Below are 19,191 nucleotides of genomic sequence, written 5' to 3'. Positions count from 1 at the left end.
CATAAATGCATTTTCTATTTTATATTTATGACTTAAGGTATATTTTCAACGGAACCCAAAGAATCATTAATGTATTATCTACGATTTATGACTCAAGGTATCTTTACAACGCAACCCAACAATTTTTTTTACTTTTCTTTACTTGTTTTTACTTTGCGTTCAACTAGACCATCAAAAACTAACATATTTGATATGATTACCAATACTACTTTCCATAAGTCAGGTATTTATTTATGCATTATTTAAACCATTCTAATCCAGTCAGTCAGTAAACTTCCAGCAAATGTCTCTTTTGGTCAGCTTTGGTGCTAGCCAGACAAAAAGGAGCTACCACCAAGGAAAAAGGATCCTCTCAGGATCTCAGGACTCACCATCTGTTTTGGCGAGAGTTTCGGTGCGATAGGCCCGTCCATCGGGACTGACCTCCGAGGAGGTCTGCACATCCCATCCGGTTGTATTGGGCTGGCTGAGCGTCATCGAGTGGAATCGCAGCTCGTGCGTGGGACTGGTCGAATCGCGAACCTCCTTCGACTTGAGGCTCTGGAAGTTCTGGTCCAGCAGGGCATCCCCGTGGCTGGTGGCCAACGGATCCTTGCCTGCGTATCCGGCCAGCGTGTTCACGTTGCCATGTCCGTTTCCGTTTCCGTTGGGCTCCGACATTGGGTCTGTTTCGTGTCTATAGAGGTTGCAAAGTCGCGACTCGCGCAGCTTATAGAGATGCGATCGGATCTGCTTCTTGCGTTCACTGTCCTCGGACTGCTGCCACTGAAAGGATCAGAAAATAACTAGAAACTTAATTTCGTATATTTTCACATTACTTATTTGTAAACTTTTAGCTTAAGTCTTAACTAAGCCACTGAAATGGTGTCAGCCACAGCTGCTGGAAATATATTTATAATTGACTATTCTTTAGACAAGTATATTTTTCTCAGGAGTTTTTCCCAGCTGTTTATTAAAACTCGGCAGAAGGGTCTTGTGAGTTTCTCATAATGTTGTTGTGTTATAGCAATGTTACAGCTAATCGTGACTTCAAGTTTATCAAGCAAAGAAACTATTTTTTATGTATTTTGCATAATATTGAAACCACTTTATAGAAATAATATCTGACTCAAGAGTTTACTTTCAAAAATTTGTCAATTACTAAAAAGGGGTTTGGATAAATATCTAAAGTCAATAATAATTTCCTTTTCTTTTTTTGTTGAACTTCCCTTTTGGAAGATTTTCAACTATAAAAATAATTGTTTCCCTGTGTAGTTCACTTATTTTCGGTCTCAATGTTTTACTTTCAATGTAAACCATCTATTTTTGTGTATCTGTGGACAGGCCCGTCCTTGAGCCAATTAAGCCAAGTGAACTCGTGCTCAAGTTTGAGTGCCTGTGAGTGGAGTACGAGTACAGAGCGAGTCCAAGTGGAGTGCAGGGAGCCCACGCTTCTCGCTTCCAGCGGTTCGATCGCCTTTTATGGCGCCCCGGGCCACTAACAATTAGCCGGTCAGCCAACACAGCAACTGCAGTTCGCCAAAGCCAGTTCGCCTGACTCAGCCACTTGCCTTTTAGACAGAAGTCGTATCGAATCTAGCCGGCGAGAAAGATGATAAAGATGACTGACGCCCCCAATAAGTTCTCGGATTTCAATGGCAGAAGCAACCGATGACCAAAAATGGCTGGGATTAGCTAAGGGGTAACAAATTGAATGATTCAGACAAACGAAGTGAATAATGGGGCATGGTGATCCCTACTCAATAAAGTCTAGAATGTTATAAAGTTCTTGTGTTATCTATTTTCTAGGTACTTCACTTTGCCACAATTAACCAAATAAAAACAAAGATTTGATGACAGGCCTTAATCCAATTTCAGTTTACAGGAATTCGCTCCAGTTACTCAATTTTTCTGTGGAACTCCGGGTTCTATAATATTTTGCTGCTTATCGGAATCGAATCGAAATCGAAATTGAAATCGAGGGCTGACGTTTCCAGCTTATAAATAAAACATGGAACAATTCCGACTGACCGATAAGCGGATCGTATTGGCCACAACAAAGAGCTTCGCCAAACGATCGTATTTGTTTAAACAATAATCTAGAAAGGTGGCAGACTTTATAGAGAAAGAGAAAAAGAGAGAGAGATAGCGATCACAATATCGTTAGCAAACAAATTGAGTGAAGTTGAAGCGGTGATATCACCTCACCTCAAAGCGACCAGTTTCGCTTTGGCGGAAAAACATGTCAAATAACATTTGTATTAACAATAATGACACCTCGATTTCTATGCATAGTGGGTGGAAGGGAGAGGGGAACGGAGCTAGATTCGCTAACTGTTTAATTTTAGCCAAACTGAGGCCACATGACAGACAAATGGGCAACTTCCTAAAAGCAGATGGAACTCTATGTATTGGAAGGGGACTATATAGGAAATGGAATTATGAATAATAAGCAGATTAATTGTTAAGATGGGAGAAAATAGCAAAATTTTAAGGTTGAACATACTTCAATAGGTATACAAAAGTAACAACATTTTAAAGCAGATTTTTATGTTTAATACTAAGATTCAAGTATTTATTGCAAAAATATTCGAGATTTTATTTTATTAAATAATTCATAAAAACAAAATAAACAAATAATATGTTATAGATTTATAGAATGACAAATCTTAACTTGTTATGATGGGTTCTTGAAGTTCTCATGACCAGATGGCCAATTTAAAAGAGCCATTTGAAGTTTCTTTTAATTAGATCAGCCTGAGACCATTAGTTTTAGTGGTTCGCCCAACTCGCAGAGATTTATGATTTCTGCCATTTCCCTAGTTATTAGCGAAATCTCATTTTTGCGGCATCCCCGGTGATTGATAGCGAAGTTGGTGCTTTCTTTTCTGACAAAACGGAACGACAGATGGCGCTGCCATCACTTTCAGCGCTTTCACTCGCCCAAATCAACGGATTCGAATTGACAAAATAAAACAAAATGCGCGAAATCAAAGAGAAAAACATCTAAGTGTGTGTGTTGTGTGTATGTCTGTGCAAAAAGTTTGCAACTTAGCTTTGTTGTTTTTTCATTTTTGTTTGTTTGTTTGCTCGCTGGTGTGTGATTTTTTTTTTTATTTCCAGAACTGGTCGCGTGGTCGGGTCTTAGTCTAGACCTGCGTCTTAAAACGCCTCTGCTTGCGCCGCTGCCACAGCCTCTGCCCCTCTTTGTGCACTGAAAACAATTTCGAAGTGACTTAACTCATAACATGTTTTGTTGCTAAAAACATACAAAGTTCACTTCGGATTTCCAATTGCAATTCAGAAAATTAAAAAGACTAATTGATTCTAATAAAGCAAGAGATTTATGTTGTCCAAATATATTTTTAATATTTCTACATATTAAAATATAAGGCATTTGGATTTTATAATTAGTTAATAATTGTTAATCTCTTAACACATAAAATAATAAATATATGGTTTTTATAAATTATATTAATTGAAAAGGCTAACAAATATTTAGAGGCTTTGATTGGTTTTGATTAACAAATTACAAAGAAATGCCGTTTAGCTATTTCGAAACCAACTCAGCTCTAGAGATATTTTAACTACTCGAAAAAAATCTATTTAAATCGAGAATTTTTTATTATTGCAATCAAAATTTGTATATATTAACTTAAAAAGCATCTGTAAAATGTTTGTTTTCTTTTGCATATTTTTTCGCAGTGTAACTCTCTGTCCCTGTCTCTGCTCGAGTGACGTAATTTCTAAAAGTACTGTGATAACCAGTTGAAGAGGCAGCGGCGTCAGCAGATTTCGCACCTCTGCGGCGAAGTCGACAGCGGCAACCTGTTGGCGTCGATGTCGACGTCGACTGCGACTGCGACTGCGAGCCTACTGATGGGATGGACCGCTCTTCCCTCTCGCTCTCTGTCTAGCTCTGCCTACCTCCCTCTCCCTCTTCATCTGATGACGTGACGTGCGAGATTTTGTTGATGTGCGAATGCTGATAAATTATTTTAAAGTTTTTTCGCTTTTTAGCTGTTTTTGTTTTTCATTTTTGAGCTGTCGTGTCAGCAATGTTGACCTCCAACTTTATTTTTTTTTTGCGCCAAAAATCTTTTTGTTATTGAAATTAAACTTTATTAAAACTTAATTGGGAGGAAATCAAAAAAGAGAGAGAGAGAGAGAGAGATCGTGAAAGAGAAGGTCAAGGGGTCAGCTAAGGCACTCCCACTTAGCCGGTGATCACTGTACAGATAAACCTTGGCTGCGATTAGCTCATGACTAAATGTTTCCTCGCTTAATTGCACATCAATCGAGATAAGACAAGAAATGTTAAGAAAAATTCCAGATAGTAAGCGTTTAAAAATAGTACATATTTTACTGAATATTTCCCTATAGATAATTGCTCCATACAACTATCAGGTAAACGTGCAAGAGAATTACCTACATTTTAAGACTTATCACTTTGGCTTGAAATTGAGATACATAATGTTATAAATTATACATCAACCCAGGAAAAAATAATTTTTTACAGATAATTTTGAAGTCTTTTATTATATGTGTGTTTTCTTATGTCTTTAAGATGCCGTTAAAGATTATCACTCATACGCAATGTTGGAAATATTTTTTGCCAGCTGATGTGGATTTCCAATTCATAATCAGATTTCCTTAAGCTCGTGTCAAATACATTATTGAAATAACTAATGATTATAATACAAATGTAATACCGTTTCACAAAGTTTCAATATTTTTTTTATACACACCGAAAAATATAGCTTGTTTTTGACGATCAATTAATTAACTAAAACTTCGTAAATACATTAATCTATATGAATGGTATATTTTAAATTAATTTTCTTGAAATAAAATATATATATTCATATCTATATACATATTCAAATTGAAGTTTAACTTTATTGGGTTGCCTTTTTTGTTAATATTCAATAAGTTTTCCATCTCAGAAAGAGTTTTATTTAATTAACACTCATTTTCATGGCAACTTCAAACAGTTTTATTTGAAAAATGTACATTCAGTTTTGTTTTTAAACTAAAGTAACATATTTTTGTCAGTGAAAGCAAACGCTAAAGCACTACAATCGTGTGGAAAAAATAGCTTTGCACTTTGCTGCCGGCGTTAATTGCCGTCACTTGTTGAATATATTTTGTTTTGTATTTTTATGGCTATTTCGATTTCAATTTCGCTTCAATTCCGATCCGATTCCCCTTCAATCTGTTCTATATGCATATGCATATTAAAGTGACCTAATTGCCACTGTTCGCCCAATTGCGAATCGAGAATATGGCATCGAGAGTACAGAAGCTAGAATCTAGAATCTAGAGTCTAGAATCTTTCCGAATTGTGTCATTTGCAGTCGACGAAGGCAGCGAAGCCAACTGAGCGGGCAAAACATGTTTATGTTTGCTTTCGTGGACTTATTTGTGTTTTCGGTTTCGCTGTTAATTGTTTGTGTCTTATTTTGGGTATGACATCGCATCGCCCCAGGTGAATAAAACATGGCTCTATAAAACCCCAATCGAGTTCTAAAAGTGGAGCACTTTCGTGGGCCGTTGCTTGCATATAAAAGACCCCAGAAAAACTGGACACACACATTAGCCGGTCCCCACTGGGCCATGGGAAAATGTTAAAAAAATAACTCAATTTTTGGTTTTTCGGTCTTTCGGCTTTTTGATCGATGGACAGCTGTCAAATGGTTAAGCGTGTGGGAAATTATAATGCAAGCTTGGATCCATAGGTGATATATAGCCGCCAATCGTCACCATATCGGTGTGGAATAAAAAAACAAAGAAAAATAGGCAACGCAACAACTCGATTTTGTATAAATCTTAAAGCCGCAATGATCTCATACTCGAAAACGAAAAACGGGGGGAGAATATCTTTATGCATAACGTTAATTCTACACAATTATTAGAGCCACAGTCATTAGTGCAGGTGGAGTTTTTTTTTGTTTCGCGGGCCGGAAAACGATTTGCACTGTTTTCTCAAATTATAGTTTGCTTAATTTCAAGTCAAGGTTATGATTTTCAGATAAATTAACTATCTTGGCCCGCAGATCTGTTGAGAGTTCTCTTCAAAAGTTAAGAATACTTGCCCAAAAGCAAACAAAAATTATCACTTTTAGAATTGGGATTCCCAGATAAACAATAAGTAAGATCCCTAAGATCAATATTATTTCGCTTTTCTATTGAATATTATTTGATAATTATCGTTAGGTTTCATTTGAGGTTTTTATTTGGAAAACATTGGATCCTGAAAAAATACCGCTAGCAGAGTAGATGAATTCTATTTGACAACACTTACTTAAATTACTTTTTTTTATAAAAAACATATAAAAATAGATCAAACTCCCAATGGATGTCATAAATTGTTTACAGACAGGCCAACCTTCCATATAGAGATATTTCCCCGGTGATAGGCCAACAAAGTTTTGCATATTAAGCGAGGCGAAGATTTATCGGAACATCTATCTCCGACAATGGGAGCAATTACCATGGCTAATTACGGCCAGTGCCCCGCACCCCGAAAATAAATCCCTTTCGGCTGTGATCTGGTTTCGTCAGTGGAAAAAAAGGTGGAAAAGTGGAAAAGCGTAGAACGGTTGCCAAGGCCGACGGCCCACGGCGGTGTAAACTTGTTCGCCAGTAATTAGATTCACTCCCGATTAGCATACTATGTATATACATACATATGTATGTATGTATCTCCCTCTCTTCGTATAACTTTTTCTATTTAAGACCTCCCCCGTCAGCTGTTCTAGTTGGGATCTTCGATCAACTGGCGACCGAAACCCACAAGCTGAGCACTAATTCCCCGATAAGATCCGTTTGTTTGTTTACAAGCCACTTGGCGCAGTTAGAGATACAGATACAGATACAGCTAGAGATAGATAAATAGGTGTAGAAGGAGGTACAGGTAGCACTCGCTAATTGACAGGCGTTGGCTCTAGGGCGTCTGCTCTTATGACTATTCAAGAAACCACAATATTTTGCCAATCTATTAGAAACTAACGGTGATAATCACTTAATTATACATCTTTAGAAATATATACTTTTGGGTTGCATAGAAAACATTGTATCTTAGTAAATTAAATGCAAATATTTAAGAAGATAAAAAATATTGTTATGAATTTAATAACAGTAATTGTTACTAATGACACGATACATTTGTATTACTGTAATTATTAAAAAAAAAAAAATCTAAGGGGTTAGACTATTTTTTAAATTGCATTGCAAATAACTTTAAGATTGCATTTGGCCAATTTCCCACGCAATAAGAAAGTGCGCAATAAGCTGCAGCAACTGCAATTACTGTCACTATTGATTTGCTTGTTAAATAATAAATTGTGTGGGTGTCTTCGGCCAACTTGTTTACCTTTAAGTCGGCTATAATTTCTTTAGGGTTGGCTTTAATGCCAACGACGACTGTGTTAAACAGATGTACAGATATAGCTACAGTTACTCACTAACTGTTATGCAAAAAGACTGGGAAAAAAAAACGTTAAGCTAAGCTGTGCGAAAGTGTGAAAGTTATGCGAATGAATGTGCGGTGGAAGAGTAAAAGAGATGGGGCTCGAAAGGGGTGAAAGAGATGGCTTTACGGCCTGTTCGCAGCTTCTTTTACGTTTTATTCCCCACATTCTGGCCAAAATGACAGAAAATTACCTCAGGTAAAAAAGAATTTGTATAGCTCCTCTGTTTTTTTTGTTTTTTTTTTTTTTTTTGGATTTGGGAACTCTTCTTCTCGTTGCTGTGATGTAGTTATTGGGGTTTTTCTTTTGTGGGGTTGTTGTTGCACCGGCAAAAAAGCACGTAAAAAAACACTTGATGGCAAAGGGTGTGACTAAATCCTGTGCGTTTCTCTTGTTCCTTGTCAAATTTCGTGCGATTGGTAAATAAATAATAGAGTGTTAAAAAAAAAATAAGCGATCGTTGTTGACTGTTGTTGAGCGTTGTTGTTTTGGGTATTTGTTGTTTTTCACGGAGCGTCGGCACGTTGCAATCGATCGAGTACCAAAATCAGACTGAAGTTTCCAATCAGAATCAAAGCCGCCTAAAGTGGCCGCCGCTTAAACGCTGTCGTCACCGCCGGACGACTTCGGCAGCGACGCAAGCAGCAACGCCGGCAGCGACGTCGGCAGCGAGCCGAGATATGACCGAATACGAAAAAGCGACGAATACGAAGATGACGCGACCGGCCGCACAGTGGCACAAATCGCACATATCAGCTTGATAAAAATAAAATTGATATTTATAAAATTGGTTTTTCCAATTGCGAAAACCAAAATATTTATCAAGAAAGTTCAAAATACCAAACAACTATTCATATCTATGTAAAAAAGTAACTAATACTATCCATGATCTTGAAATCTTATCTTAAACCCTTCAAAATTTACAAGAAATATGGTAAAAATTTATCAAAGATAAAAAAAATGTTTTGAGCTATCTTTTTCAGGTCTTTGAAAATAATATCTAACAAAAAAATGCGCGGGAATTCAAAATTAATTGAAACATATAGGTTAACAAATAGTCATCGATCAACAATTAGTCACATTATCACCTGGTAGTTCCCCTCCTTTTTCCGTTCAATAAAAATATAACCAATATTTTTGTATATTGCTCATACGCTGCGATTGCATTGAAACGTGTGCGATTTCGGTTTTTCGTGAAAAGAAACCGTGTCCGTGTGGATCAGCAATAATAAATCACTCAATCGGCGGCCGGAGGTGGGTGTCATTGTTGCAATATGTTAATAAACACCTTAAGCCCAAGCAAGTGTGTTTTTTTTTTTTTAAATACAACTCGAAACTATTTCCAGCGTTTTTGGAAAGCACTCGAGCCGCTGGCGCCCACCATTCCATCGAATCGTAACGATTTGTCTTCGAACAGGCCCCAAAAAATTACTCATCGACGTTGGCGCAGACGTTGCGCAGACGCAGACGCAGACGTCGTGACTAGACGGTCGTTCTAATTTACCCCACTGTCCGACGTCCAGTTTTGTGGCCCACTGTCCACCGTCCGTTGGCCACTTGCTGCATTTGGCCATTTGCCATACGCGGGTGTTTTATTTACTTTTTTTATTTATTATTATTTTACATTCGTTACTCCGTGTGTGCCAATTCAACTTTGGCTCAGCTCACTGATTTATTCAACAGTCGACGGCTGGCGACCCACGCGATTTTTCGACTCGGGCCTGAATCGAATCGAATTGACTCGAATCGAACTCGAAGTCGAATTGAATCGCCTCATGGCCAAAGTCGCGGAGATCGTGGCCAGCCAACGCTGGCTTTTTGGTGTCTTGTTCTACTCTGAGCCGGGATATGATCGGCCAGGGATGCACGCCACTTCACAAATTCATAATTTCACAAATTGGTTTCCATAACTTAAAGATACACGATTTAATGAACTGTTTGCCAGTGTGATTTAAACTCTATTCCGTATGCACCAAAAAAAAGTAACCTACTCACGGCCACTAAACTTATATTTTTATAACAAATTTCTTAAAAAGAATACAGATTATAGAAAAAAATATAATTATAAATGCAAGTTTAATTTTGAACATGTATTGGCTTCGCTCGTTAAATTAAAATAAATTTTAGTTGATAAGATAAGAAATTGTTTTTGAATTGCTTGGAAACTGATAAGATTTATTATGACAAATCATCGTGTGCTATTAATGGCTATTTTCATTAGCATTTCAGGTGCTGTCTTTTGCTTTACACCTCTGAAATTTGTTATCTCCGAGACACCATTGTAATTTATGCAGCTAAGTTTATGGTCATTTAATATGGGTGTAAATTTTACTTTTATATACAATCACATTAAGGATTTGATTAGACAAGAAACTGCCGGGCGAGCTATTAGAATTTTTTGTATGTTAACTAATTAAAAAAAATACTAAACAGGGGAGATTATTCGCATTTTTTTATTTATATTTATTTACTATTCACCCATCCCTGTTCAAGGAGCAAAGCAGAATAGATTGCAGAGAGAAAAGAGAAAGGAGGATGAGCAGAAGAAGAAGGAGAAGGAGGAGGAGGAGGAGGAGGCCAACAGCGGTCAGCGGGCTCAGAGGCCAAAGCTGAAATTGATTCATGGCCAATGAGTCATCATCTCAGGCTTTTTTATCAGCACCCGCCGCAGTCGCAGCGCAGTTGCAGCGCAGTTGCAGCGCAGTCACAGCGCAGCCTCCCAATTTGTCTCTCCCTCTCTCTCTCCCTCTCTCTTGCACTCACTCTGCATCTTTCTCTCTCGCTCCAATGACGATTGCGTGGGCTGACGATCGTCTGCTGCTGCTTCTTCTTCTATCGTCTGTTATTTTCTGTCATTTTTGTTGCTTTTTTTTATACCCTCATATTATAGATCATAAGCTAGGAATTTTATGCTATATAATAAGTTTCTAAAAGAGGTTCTTAAAAACCCGTCCCCAAAATTTCTAACTTTTAGTTATATGAAAAGAATATTTGGCATTTCATAATATGATAATATGATATCATTATCTTAAATGGTTCCCTTTATCTAAAGTCCTTTGTAACTTCCAATGATCTTTTAGATAACTTACTATGTCGTATCACATTATTATTTATCTAAGAACATCAAGTTCTAAATGTTTCCTAACTTTTGGATATAAGGCGGTTGGTAAATTAACCTTCATTATATACATTTTTCGATCCAAGGGTATTCTAACATCGCTTTGGAGAAAACTAGCACATCTTTGTTATTCTTGACTAATGCAGATAGATAGATCATTTTTTTGGCCAGGTAACCGATGCGACATCGTCATCGATTTTCCACTGACTTTTCTAACGACTTTTTAACGATTATTGCCAATGTCTGAGCCAAGTCAGCGACTAGCGGCCCACGCCGCTAAATGAGCTACAGTGAGCAACCCCATAAATGACCCAATTTGGCCAGGTTGAACTGGGTTGGCTTTGGTTTGCTTTTGGTTTGGTTTGGGTTGACGGCAACGGCGACGGCGATGGCGATGGAAACGGAGACTGACTAACCGAGTGAGTGGATCTCTGGCCATGGATGGTCTGGATCGCTTCTGGCCAGTTCTCGAATGTGTCGTCTGGGGAAAAACAGGGCTTTAAAGGCAATGCCATTGGCAATGAGCTGGGAATGGGGACACAAGTCCGGCAAGGAGGCAATGAACTGCAGCCAGATGTTTGCACAACAATCACAGTGCTTTAAACAAATGAAATCTAATAAAGTGCAAGAATATGCATACAATAAAATAAAATAAGGATTAAATTGAGAACTCTGATAGTAGATAAATTTTTCTTAAAAATAAATAAAATAATCTGCAAAAATGTATAATTAAAAGAATACCCAAAAACTTACCATTTTCCTCAGCAATTCCTCATTTTGTATATCACCCAAATCGCATTCCACCTCCATGGCAGATGATTGAAAACTGAAAAAAAAAAACATACATACATAAATAATATTATACAAGATATTACAGCGCAGATTAAGATTAATTCCATAGAGGGTGGTCAGAGATTTTCTGTTTTGGCTGATGATGCAATTATTTGGCTGCACATTTCTCATGTTGATTTATTTGATGATTATAAAATGTCGCTGGTCCGCAAAGTTAACTGAGTAATATCAATTGCCATCGATCATGATCAGTGTTATGGGCACTGTGAACGAGGCAAGCCAGAATCGGATGGAATCGTCCAGAATCGGTCAGAGTCGCTTCGATCTCCACACCCCAACAAGTTGTGACATTTCCCCCGTAAATGGATAACTTCAAACATGGACAGCAATTGCATATACAAAAAAAAAAAAAAAAAAAAACACTCGCACACACAACACAGTCAAGTGCATCGCTATTGCACCGAGAGAAACTGACGATCGGAGTTGGATACCGCTAAATGCAAATTCTCTTAGTTAAGCTTAAAACTGCCTGTACACTCAGAAAAAAAACCAAGAGTTTTGTTCTTGTTTTAAGTATAAACGCTCATGAAAGTGAGTCAAGTTAGGAAAATTCTTATTTATGTCATAAATTCTGTTTTTAAGAACGTTTCATTCTTAAACCATAATTCTTTATTTAAGAGACTTTTGGTCGATAATTAACAGTAAATAGTACTTAAATTAATATTGAATTCTGCTTAAATTAAGTTTTAATTTTTTTTAAATCAAGTATAACGTGCACTTAATTGAAGTACGAATTATACTCGAATCAAGTATTAAAAATTCTTTAATCAAGAAAGATCATTATTTGAGTTAAGAGTGCATGCGGCTTAAATAAAGAACAATAAATTCATATTTTAAACATTACGAACTCTTTAAAAAAGAATATTTCAATCTCAAATCAAGAAAGATACTATCCCAATTTAATTAAATAAAACTCCTAGCATGAGCATTATTGTTCTTATAATAAGACAAAATTTTGCTTTATTTAAGAGCATATAAATCCATTTCCAAACCTAAAAAGTTATTAAAAAAAGCACTGCTATTCCTTGAATTAAGGAAATATAAGGTGAGTTATTTATTAAATTATACTCGCAAAAACCTTGGTTTTTTGACATTTTAAATTTTTGTATTTATTTTTAATTTTAATTGTTTGCTTAAATTTATTTATTATTGTTTTCTTATAACTAACTGGAAAAAGGGATTACAATTTATATTTTATTATTGATATGTTTTGGAAATGCAGAGGCATAATGGACCATGAAATGAAATGAAATTATTTTATTAAAGTTTTAGCTGAAGAAATAACTTACCTCTGCCTTCCTCCATGAAAAAAGCTTCTCCCGAAACCTCAGGCGGGGTCCCAACGGAGGCACAGCTTCGCTTAAATTTTCTTCCGTTATGATATATTTTAAATCACTATATCTTATTTGAGCATCTAAAAATTTAAAATTAATTTTGAAATTGCTTATAATTATATAATTTAATTATAATTTAATAATTTTATTTATTAAAAACGTATTTGCTTACTCATATATGGTACACTGGTAAAAAACGAAATATTGAATCTAAATATGTGAATATTAATTTAAATATGAATGAAGTCATGCTATTTAATATGTATTGTATTTAATATTATGATTTAATATGAAATATGTCAATATATGAGTAACATATTAAAATCAAATATTTCATTTTTTTATCAGTGCACATGTATACGTATGTATACATGTATATGTATGTGTAAATACTATGTGTGCACATAATTAGTGCACATGCACTAGCAATCAAGAATAATTTGCAGATCACAGGAATGCATGTTAAAATAGTAAGAAAACCAACTTAAAAGTGATCGTACACATAAAACGTAAAAAAAAGCGGTCCGTAGCTTGTTCCATGAAAAAAATAGGTTGAAACTTTTCTATACAAGCTACGTACCGCTCTTTTTTTTACCGTTTGTATGTATGCTCACTTTTTAAGTTGGTTTTCTTACTATTCTCTAAGCGTTTTATTATTAGCAACCTATTTCAACGCATTATTTATTTTTTTTAGGATTGCAGGTTCATTAGGTTAGGTTCTTTAAGCCGGTCGCGCACACACGTTCTTTTAAGTATATAAATAAATAGTACATAAGACAAAACTCCGACGCGCACTTTTATTAAATAAACCTTTTATTACGCTTGGCTTGTATTACTTACCTTTAAGGTATTCACGAATGTCTTCACATTCGTTTTCCTTCAAAAATTCCTCCAGCTTTTCGTCTTCCGCACTCATTTTCACAATAAACTTCAAACTTAAAAACGAGGAGCTTCTTCCTAGAGCTGGCCTAAGCACTCAGAATAATATCGATTGTCGATAGACGCTTTTTTCAGCAGTTGGCCATACCGCTCAGATTTGCTCATGTTATAACTCTAATCTATATATCCTCCCAGGCGTAGTTTTCCAACAGGAATATTATTTAAGCAACAACTTTTAGTTTTTGTTTATGCTGGGGCTACAAAAAAAATAAAACAAAAATTAAATACCGACTATCGATGTTTTTCCATCTCTACTCATCACACACGCTTTACAAAAAGCACACATACATTTATGTGTGTATTGTTTGACAACAGTTATTTCGGCTTATTCCGGGAAAGCGTTGCTTTCAAGAATCCGTTATGTCTTAAAAAATGCACATCGTATATAGTACGCACAAACTTGTATGTACAAACAAATACGAATGACGCTATAAATTTGTTTTAAGAATTTTGCTCTATCCTGTTAAAAATAATGAGAGAAAAGAATGACGGATCTTAAAAAGATTTTAGCTTGATTAAAGAAATGTTTTTTCTTAAATTTGTTCACTACATTTGAGTACATGCCTTCCTTAATTTAAGAATTTCCTATACTTGATTTTCTGAAAGCATGAACTGCGATAGATTGATATAAGAAAATTTTCTACTTATTATGAGGAATATTCTCTTGGAATTTGTTCTTCTTAATATAAATCGAAATCATACTTAAAATAAGAATTTTCTACTTGTTTTAAGAATTTTATACTTGAATCAAGTATTATTAAGGATTAATTGTAGTTTAAGAATTATTTTTTCTTAATTTAAGCAGAATAGGAAAAAAAATACTCAAAACAAGAATATCAAAAATCAAGTACTATCGTACTTAATTTTAGAGCGGCGTTTTTTTCTGAGTGTACAATATGCATTTTACGTGGCATTTTTTGAATAAAGTATTTTTCGGCTTACTGATATTTTGTACCCAATTTATATATTTTTCGCCCTTATTTTCCTCCCTTGCAATTTTTAGTGATATTAAATTTGAAAATAATAAATGTTATTTTTTAACTATTTGTAGAAAAAAAACTTAGTTAATTTTTTGTTCGCTGTGCATTTGAGTTGCTAGCTTGATAAGCATGGCCGCAACATTTTGGCTTCGCTTTTGGTTAGCATCAACGGGCTCGGTCAACTGACAATGCATCTAAGGGGGCGTGGATGGGGGCGGTTAGGAGGGGGGTTGTCCGGGGAAATGCTCGGCCAAAAGCCAAACAAGTTCAAAACCACAATTGGGCAAACACTCGTTGGCCCCAGAGCCCCATTCAATCAAGCAATTGAACTTGAAAACTGAGCCAGCTTCAAAGTGAGCACCTAACGATTGATTTTTAGGGGGAGGTGATGGGTCAGGTAGAAAGGTCTGGTCAAGTTAGCAAATATCTCAATGAATTGCGGCAACTTGACATCCACCTTAGTAAAATATCAATAAGAAATAGATTTTTTTTTTAATTTGTCGCACATACAAAATACAAAGAGGCTTAGGTTTTTTTTTTCATAAAAAGTATAGTTTCCAATTGAAAATTGTAAATAAAAAAGGAGATATATTTGTTATCTGTTGAAAATCAAAAGACAATCTTGCCCAACAAAAATCTGCTCACCATTTTCTTTAGTCTTAAAATCATTACAATGCTATTCTTCTACAAATGTATCATACTTTTAAATGTAAAATCATAGCTTTGAATATGTTTCCAAAAAAGTAGTTCAAACTGTCTTAAATCAATTTGTAGCTATTATCATAATCCACCATAACAATTTAAGAACAATATCTAAACTCCTCATAAATCAAAGCGGTCAAACGTCAGACGAATATCCATTTAACGCATTTATGGATCATCAATCAAAGCGGAGGTCCAATAAACATATGTCCGCCAGACCAAATGATACACTTTATATCACGATCCGTATGCAATACCTTATACAAATCGCGTGGGCTGGCGTGTGGCCAATGCCCTAAGAACGGCGATCGTCGATCGCATAAATTCATAAATTTACCAAAACGGCATAACGAAACCGTCATATTTTGCTGTTAGGCAATTAAAAACCGTTTTATTATCGAAAATCACTCTGTTTTGGTCAGTCAAGATTTATGGCTAACAAAATAAGCATAGATGCAAATTTAAGGCAGTATGACACTGTACGTTCATGGAGAAAAAAAACAGTGTTATTTGAGAAACAGCAGCTGCTTCTCGAAAAAGTTTTCAAACTAAAATTCAATTTCTTAGGAATTTAAAAAAACTTATTGACCAGTGTCATATAGCCATAATATTTTCATAGTTCTTCTGAGACGCCGCTAGATGGCGACAGGTCAGGAAAACCACAAAAATCGCCACAAAACTGTTAGAATTTCTCCCTCAACATTGTAGTCAATCTTGTGCCTCTGTCACCCTCTATATAGTATATGGGAATATATCTTTCTGTACTGTACCTGTGTAGTAATTGTACTCACCTGCTGTGCTGCTGCTGCTGCTTCTCTTACTGTTTGTTATCAGAGGGACGTCGACTTCTCGAGGCTTTTGTAATTCAAGACGAGGCGACAGCGAGCAGCAAATGTGTGTATTTTTGTGTACTTGGCAAATATTTAAACAGTAAATAGTTTAATTTACGGAAAGATCAAATTGCGACGGCTCTCCGGCGAAAAGTTGTCAGCGACTTGAGCGCGGTTAAAACGCGGGCGCTGCCTTTTTTTCCCCACTCTACGATTGTTTGATTGATTTGCGGTTTATAAGTTTGCTGTTGCTGCTGTCACACGCGACCAATAACAGAGATTTGAAAAAAAAGTATTAAGTATTAAGCTTAAACAAATATTCCACCGAAAAAAAACACTATATTTTGCCACAAAGCAGTCAAGGAAATGCACTTAAAAAAACGATTTTCATTTGATTGAAAAAGTAAGCCTTTAAATAATTATATCACCAATATAAAACACTCTTGATTTAGCAAACAAAACTGTCAAAAAAAATAAACACTTTAAAAATTGATTGTTAAAAATGTAACAATGACGAAGTTCGAAGTGGGGTTTGTGCTGCGAAAGGGGCGTAGGGCTGAGGGGCGTGGCAAGATGCGGTTGGCACGAGCGGAGGCTCTTGACTGATTGCAAGCCGCAGTTGTTGCTGCATTTAGGCGCTGGCTCTCTCGGCCGCCCAAAACGCCGGCGTCGACGCAACTGCCACTGCAACGCTCTCTACACTCGCCGAAAATATTCGAAAAATTTTGAAAACTATCATAACTGGGCGCATGACTGTTTCGCAAACAAACATTTTTCGAGAACACAAAAATTATTGACTCGCCAAAATCATTGCCTACTTTTTGGTGCCCAAAGCAGACTATTTAATAAAAGGGCAACTAAAATCGTTCATGCTAAAGAAACTTTTTGAAATACCAAGATAATAATATATAATAATATATAATATATATATAATAGTTTATAATAGTTTTCTTTTCAGTGTACATCTCTCTGTCGACGCCTCAGCTGATCCTGAGAGATAAGGAAAGTGAGAGCAAGCGCGAGAGCACCAGCACTTGATAATCCCTGCTCAGTTGCATGACTAATGACCACTGGGTGTGCGAGTGGGAGGGGGATAGTGGAATGACTGGAACATGAATAAAAAAAATAATGATTAAATAACCAAGAACATAAACAGGAACAAAACTCAATGCTTGCCAAACCCTTTGCATATTTTTCTTATGAGACTTTGCTGTGCAAGTCCAAGACAAATGAAGCATGCCAATTGGAATTTGTAGCATATTTGAATTTATATAGTGAGCAACTAATTGCTTGAAAAACGCTTTCGGAAACATTTATATTAAATGTTACTAATAAGTTTATAAATTTGTTTTTTTTTTTTTTAAATGTTTTCTAATAAAAATCTTATTCCATTTGATGGAAATTATTAAATTATTTTCTGTTTATGTTTAAAACACATTAAACATATTAAAGTGCTAGTATTTCATTATTATATAAAAAAAAGAACAATAAAATACGATAGTCAATAAGAGAATGGAGTAATTAGCATTCCCTCATTGAAAATTTGTAGCAAATTATGTATGTATATATGTAAATTTATAATTATATATTATATTGTTTTATATCTGATAATAAAACTTAAGATAAAGATGTGTTCTTTTGAATATGTATCTACATATATGTACATATGTATGAATCTAAAGAACTGTAGATAGAGGGCCAGATCGGGTGGCCTTATCGCCAGTGTTTATCTCAAAATGAAAATGGCCAGGACGAGGCTGAGGCCAAAAAAAAAAACGCGATTGCCACAGGGTCAATGGAGCAGGCTTTTGTTTTTTTTGGCCAAAACCACCTTATTAGCGATCTCATCATCACGCACTTGTCACCTCTCTCTCTCTCTCTCTCTCTTTCCCCCTGCATACACATATATATTTATGTTCGATATGTTGCTGCTCTATCCGCTGAGGTGCGTGTGTTGAATGTCAACGTTGTCATTCACATAAAATCGCATATAAATTGCATGAAATGCTGTAAATTCTAGGAAAACATTTGCTTATGCAACTGGCACAAGGAAAACAGCCGCATCAGCAGGAGCAGCAGCAAAAACAGCAGCAATATCAGCAATATTGCCAGCAACAGCAACTGCAACAAGTGCTGTTTCTAGGTGTTAGGACCCATGAAAAGTTTTCCAACATCAATTTCTATATGATCTTAAGGTTCATTTAAACTCCTTCACTTTCAAAACAGACATAGTCGAACAGCAGCAGCTGCAATTGCTGCAGGAACAACATCAGCAACATGTGCAATTTCTAGCCGAGAAGAGAATGTTTTTTTGAAAAATTTTCAGACTTTGGAAAACGTAGCCACGTGTTGGTCTTAAAAAAATATGGCTAATGCCAAACTAACGCCTTGCAACAGCAACAGCTGCTGTTGTTGCTGCTTGCAGAAAGCCACAGAAAGATGATCGCCCTTGGAGGTGCAGTGAAAGCCATGAAAAGCATTAAGCCACGTTTTATTGGCCACTTTTGGACACTGTCCTTGCGCCTGTCTGACGTCAGCACGTAGGCAGTTGAAGAGGCGACACAGCGACACAGCGACAACACACGTCTGCAACATGTTGCCGCTGCGCCATAAATGGCCCGGAGCAACTTCACCAACATCGCAAACAACAACATCAAGCACTGTGCAATGTGCAATGTGCACAATGACAAAAAATGCATCTGATTTTCATGATTTTTTGTCTTTTATTAATTTATTTTAAGTGATTCACGGCAGCAACTGAAGCCGAAAACTGCTAAACGGCAAACGAAACCGAAACTGAAACCGAAAATGAAAACGAACCTTGAAAGTCCCAAAAATGTCAACTGATTGATTTGAATTGCATTGCGATGCAGGGAAACTGGCGATGCAATAAAAACACGCCAAAGAGCACCCAATTGGATTTTCACATTATTCTTCCAATTAGTATAGAATCTATATTTCAAATAAGAGTTGAGAAAATATAAG

The 19,191-nt window shown here is 36.1% G+C and overlaps 1 protein-coding gene across 10 annotated transcripts in view; it reads right to left on the bottom strand.

Moving 5' to 3' along the window:
* LOC108138497 (serine/arginine repetitive matrix protein 2) overlaps positions 1-11,395 on the bottom strand; it is a 41,261-nt gene extending 29,866 nt beyond the window's left edge. For 9 of the 10 annotated variants that reach the window (XM_041707694.1, XM_017260710.1, XM_017260711.1 and 6 more), the window contains exons 1-2: positions 11,323-11,395; positions 372-765 (exon numbers count right to left, since the gene is read on the bottom strand). In XM_041707694.1, coding sequence (XP_041563628.1) covers positions 372-765; positions 11,323-11,379 — 451 coding nt within the window. In that variant the 5' untranslated portion in view covers positions 11,380-11,395. Of the gene's footprint in view, positions 1-371; positions 766-7,644; positions 8,004-11,322 lie in introns of those variants that run through there. The other variant, XM_041707664.1, reaches the window with a different exon arrangement.
* Between the last annotated feature and the right edge of the window lie 7,796 nt (positions 11,396-19,191).

The sequence above is a fragment of the Drosophila elegans genome, unplaced genomic scaffold (genome assembly GCF_018152505.1).
Source record: "Drosophila elegans isolate 14027-0461.03 unplaced genomic scaffold, ASM1815250v1 contig_149, whole genome shotgun sequence".
Taxonomy (NCBI): domain Eukaryota; kingdom Metazoa; phylum Arthropoda; class Insecta; order Diptera; family Drosophilidae; genus Drosophila; species Drosophila elegans.
Note: the sequence above shows the minus strand (reverse complement) of the source record. Positions and strands in the feature narration are given on the sequence as shown.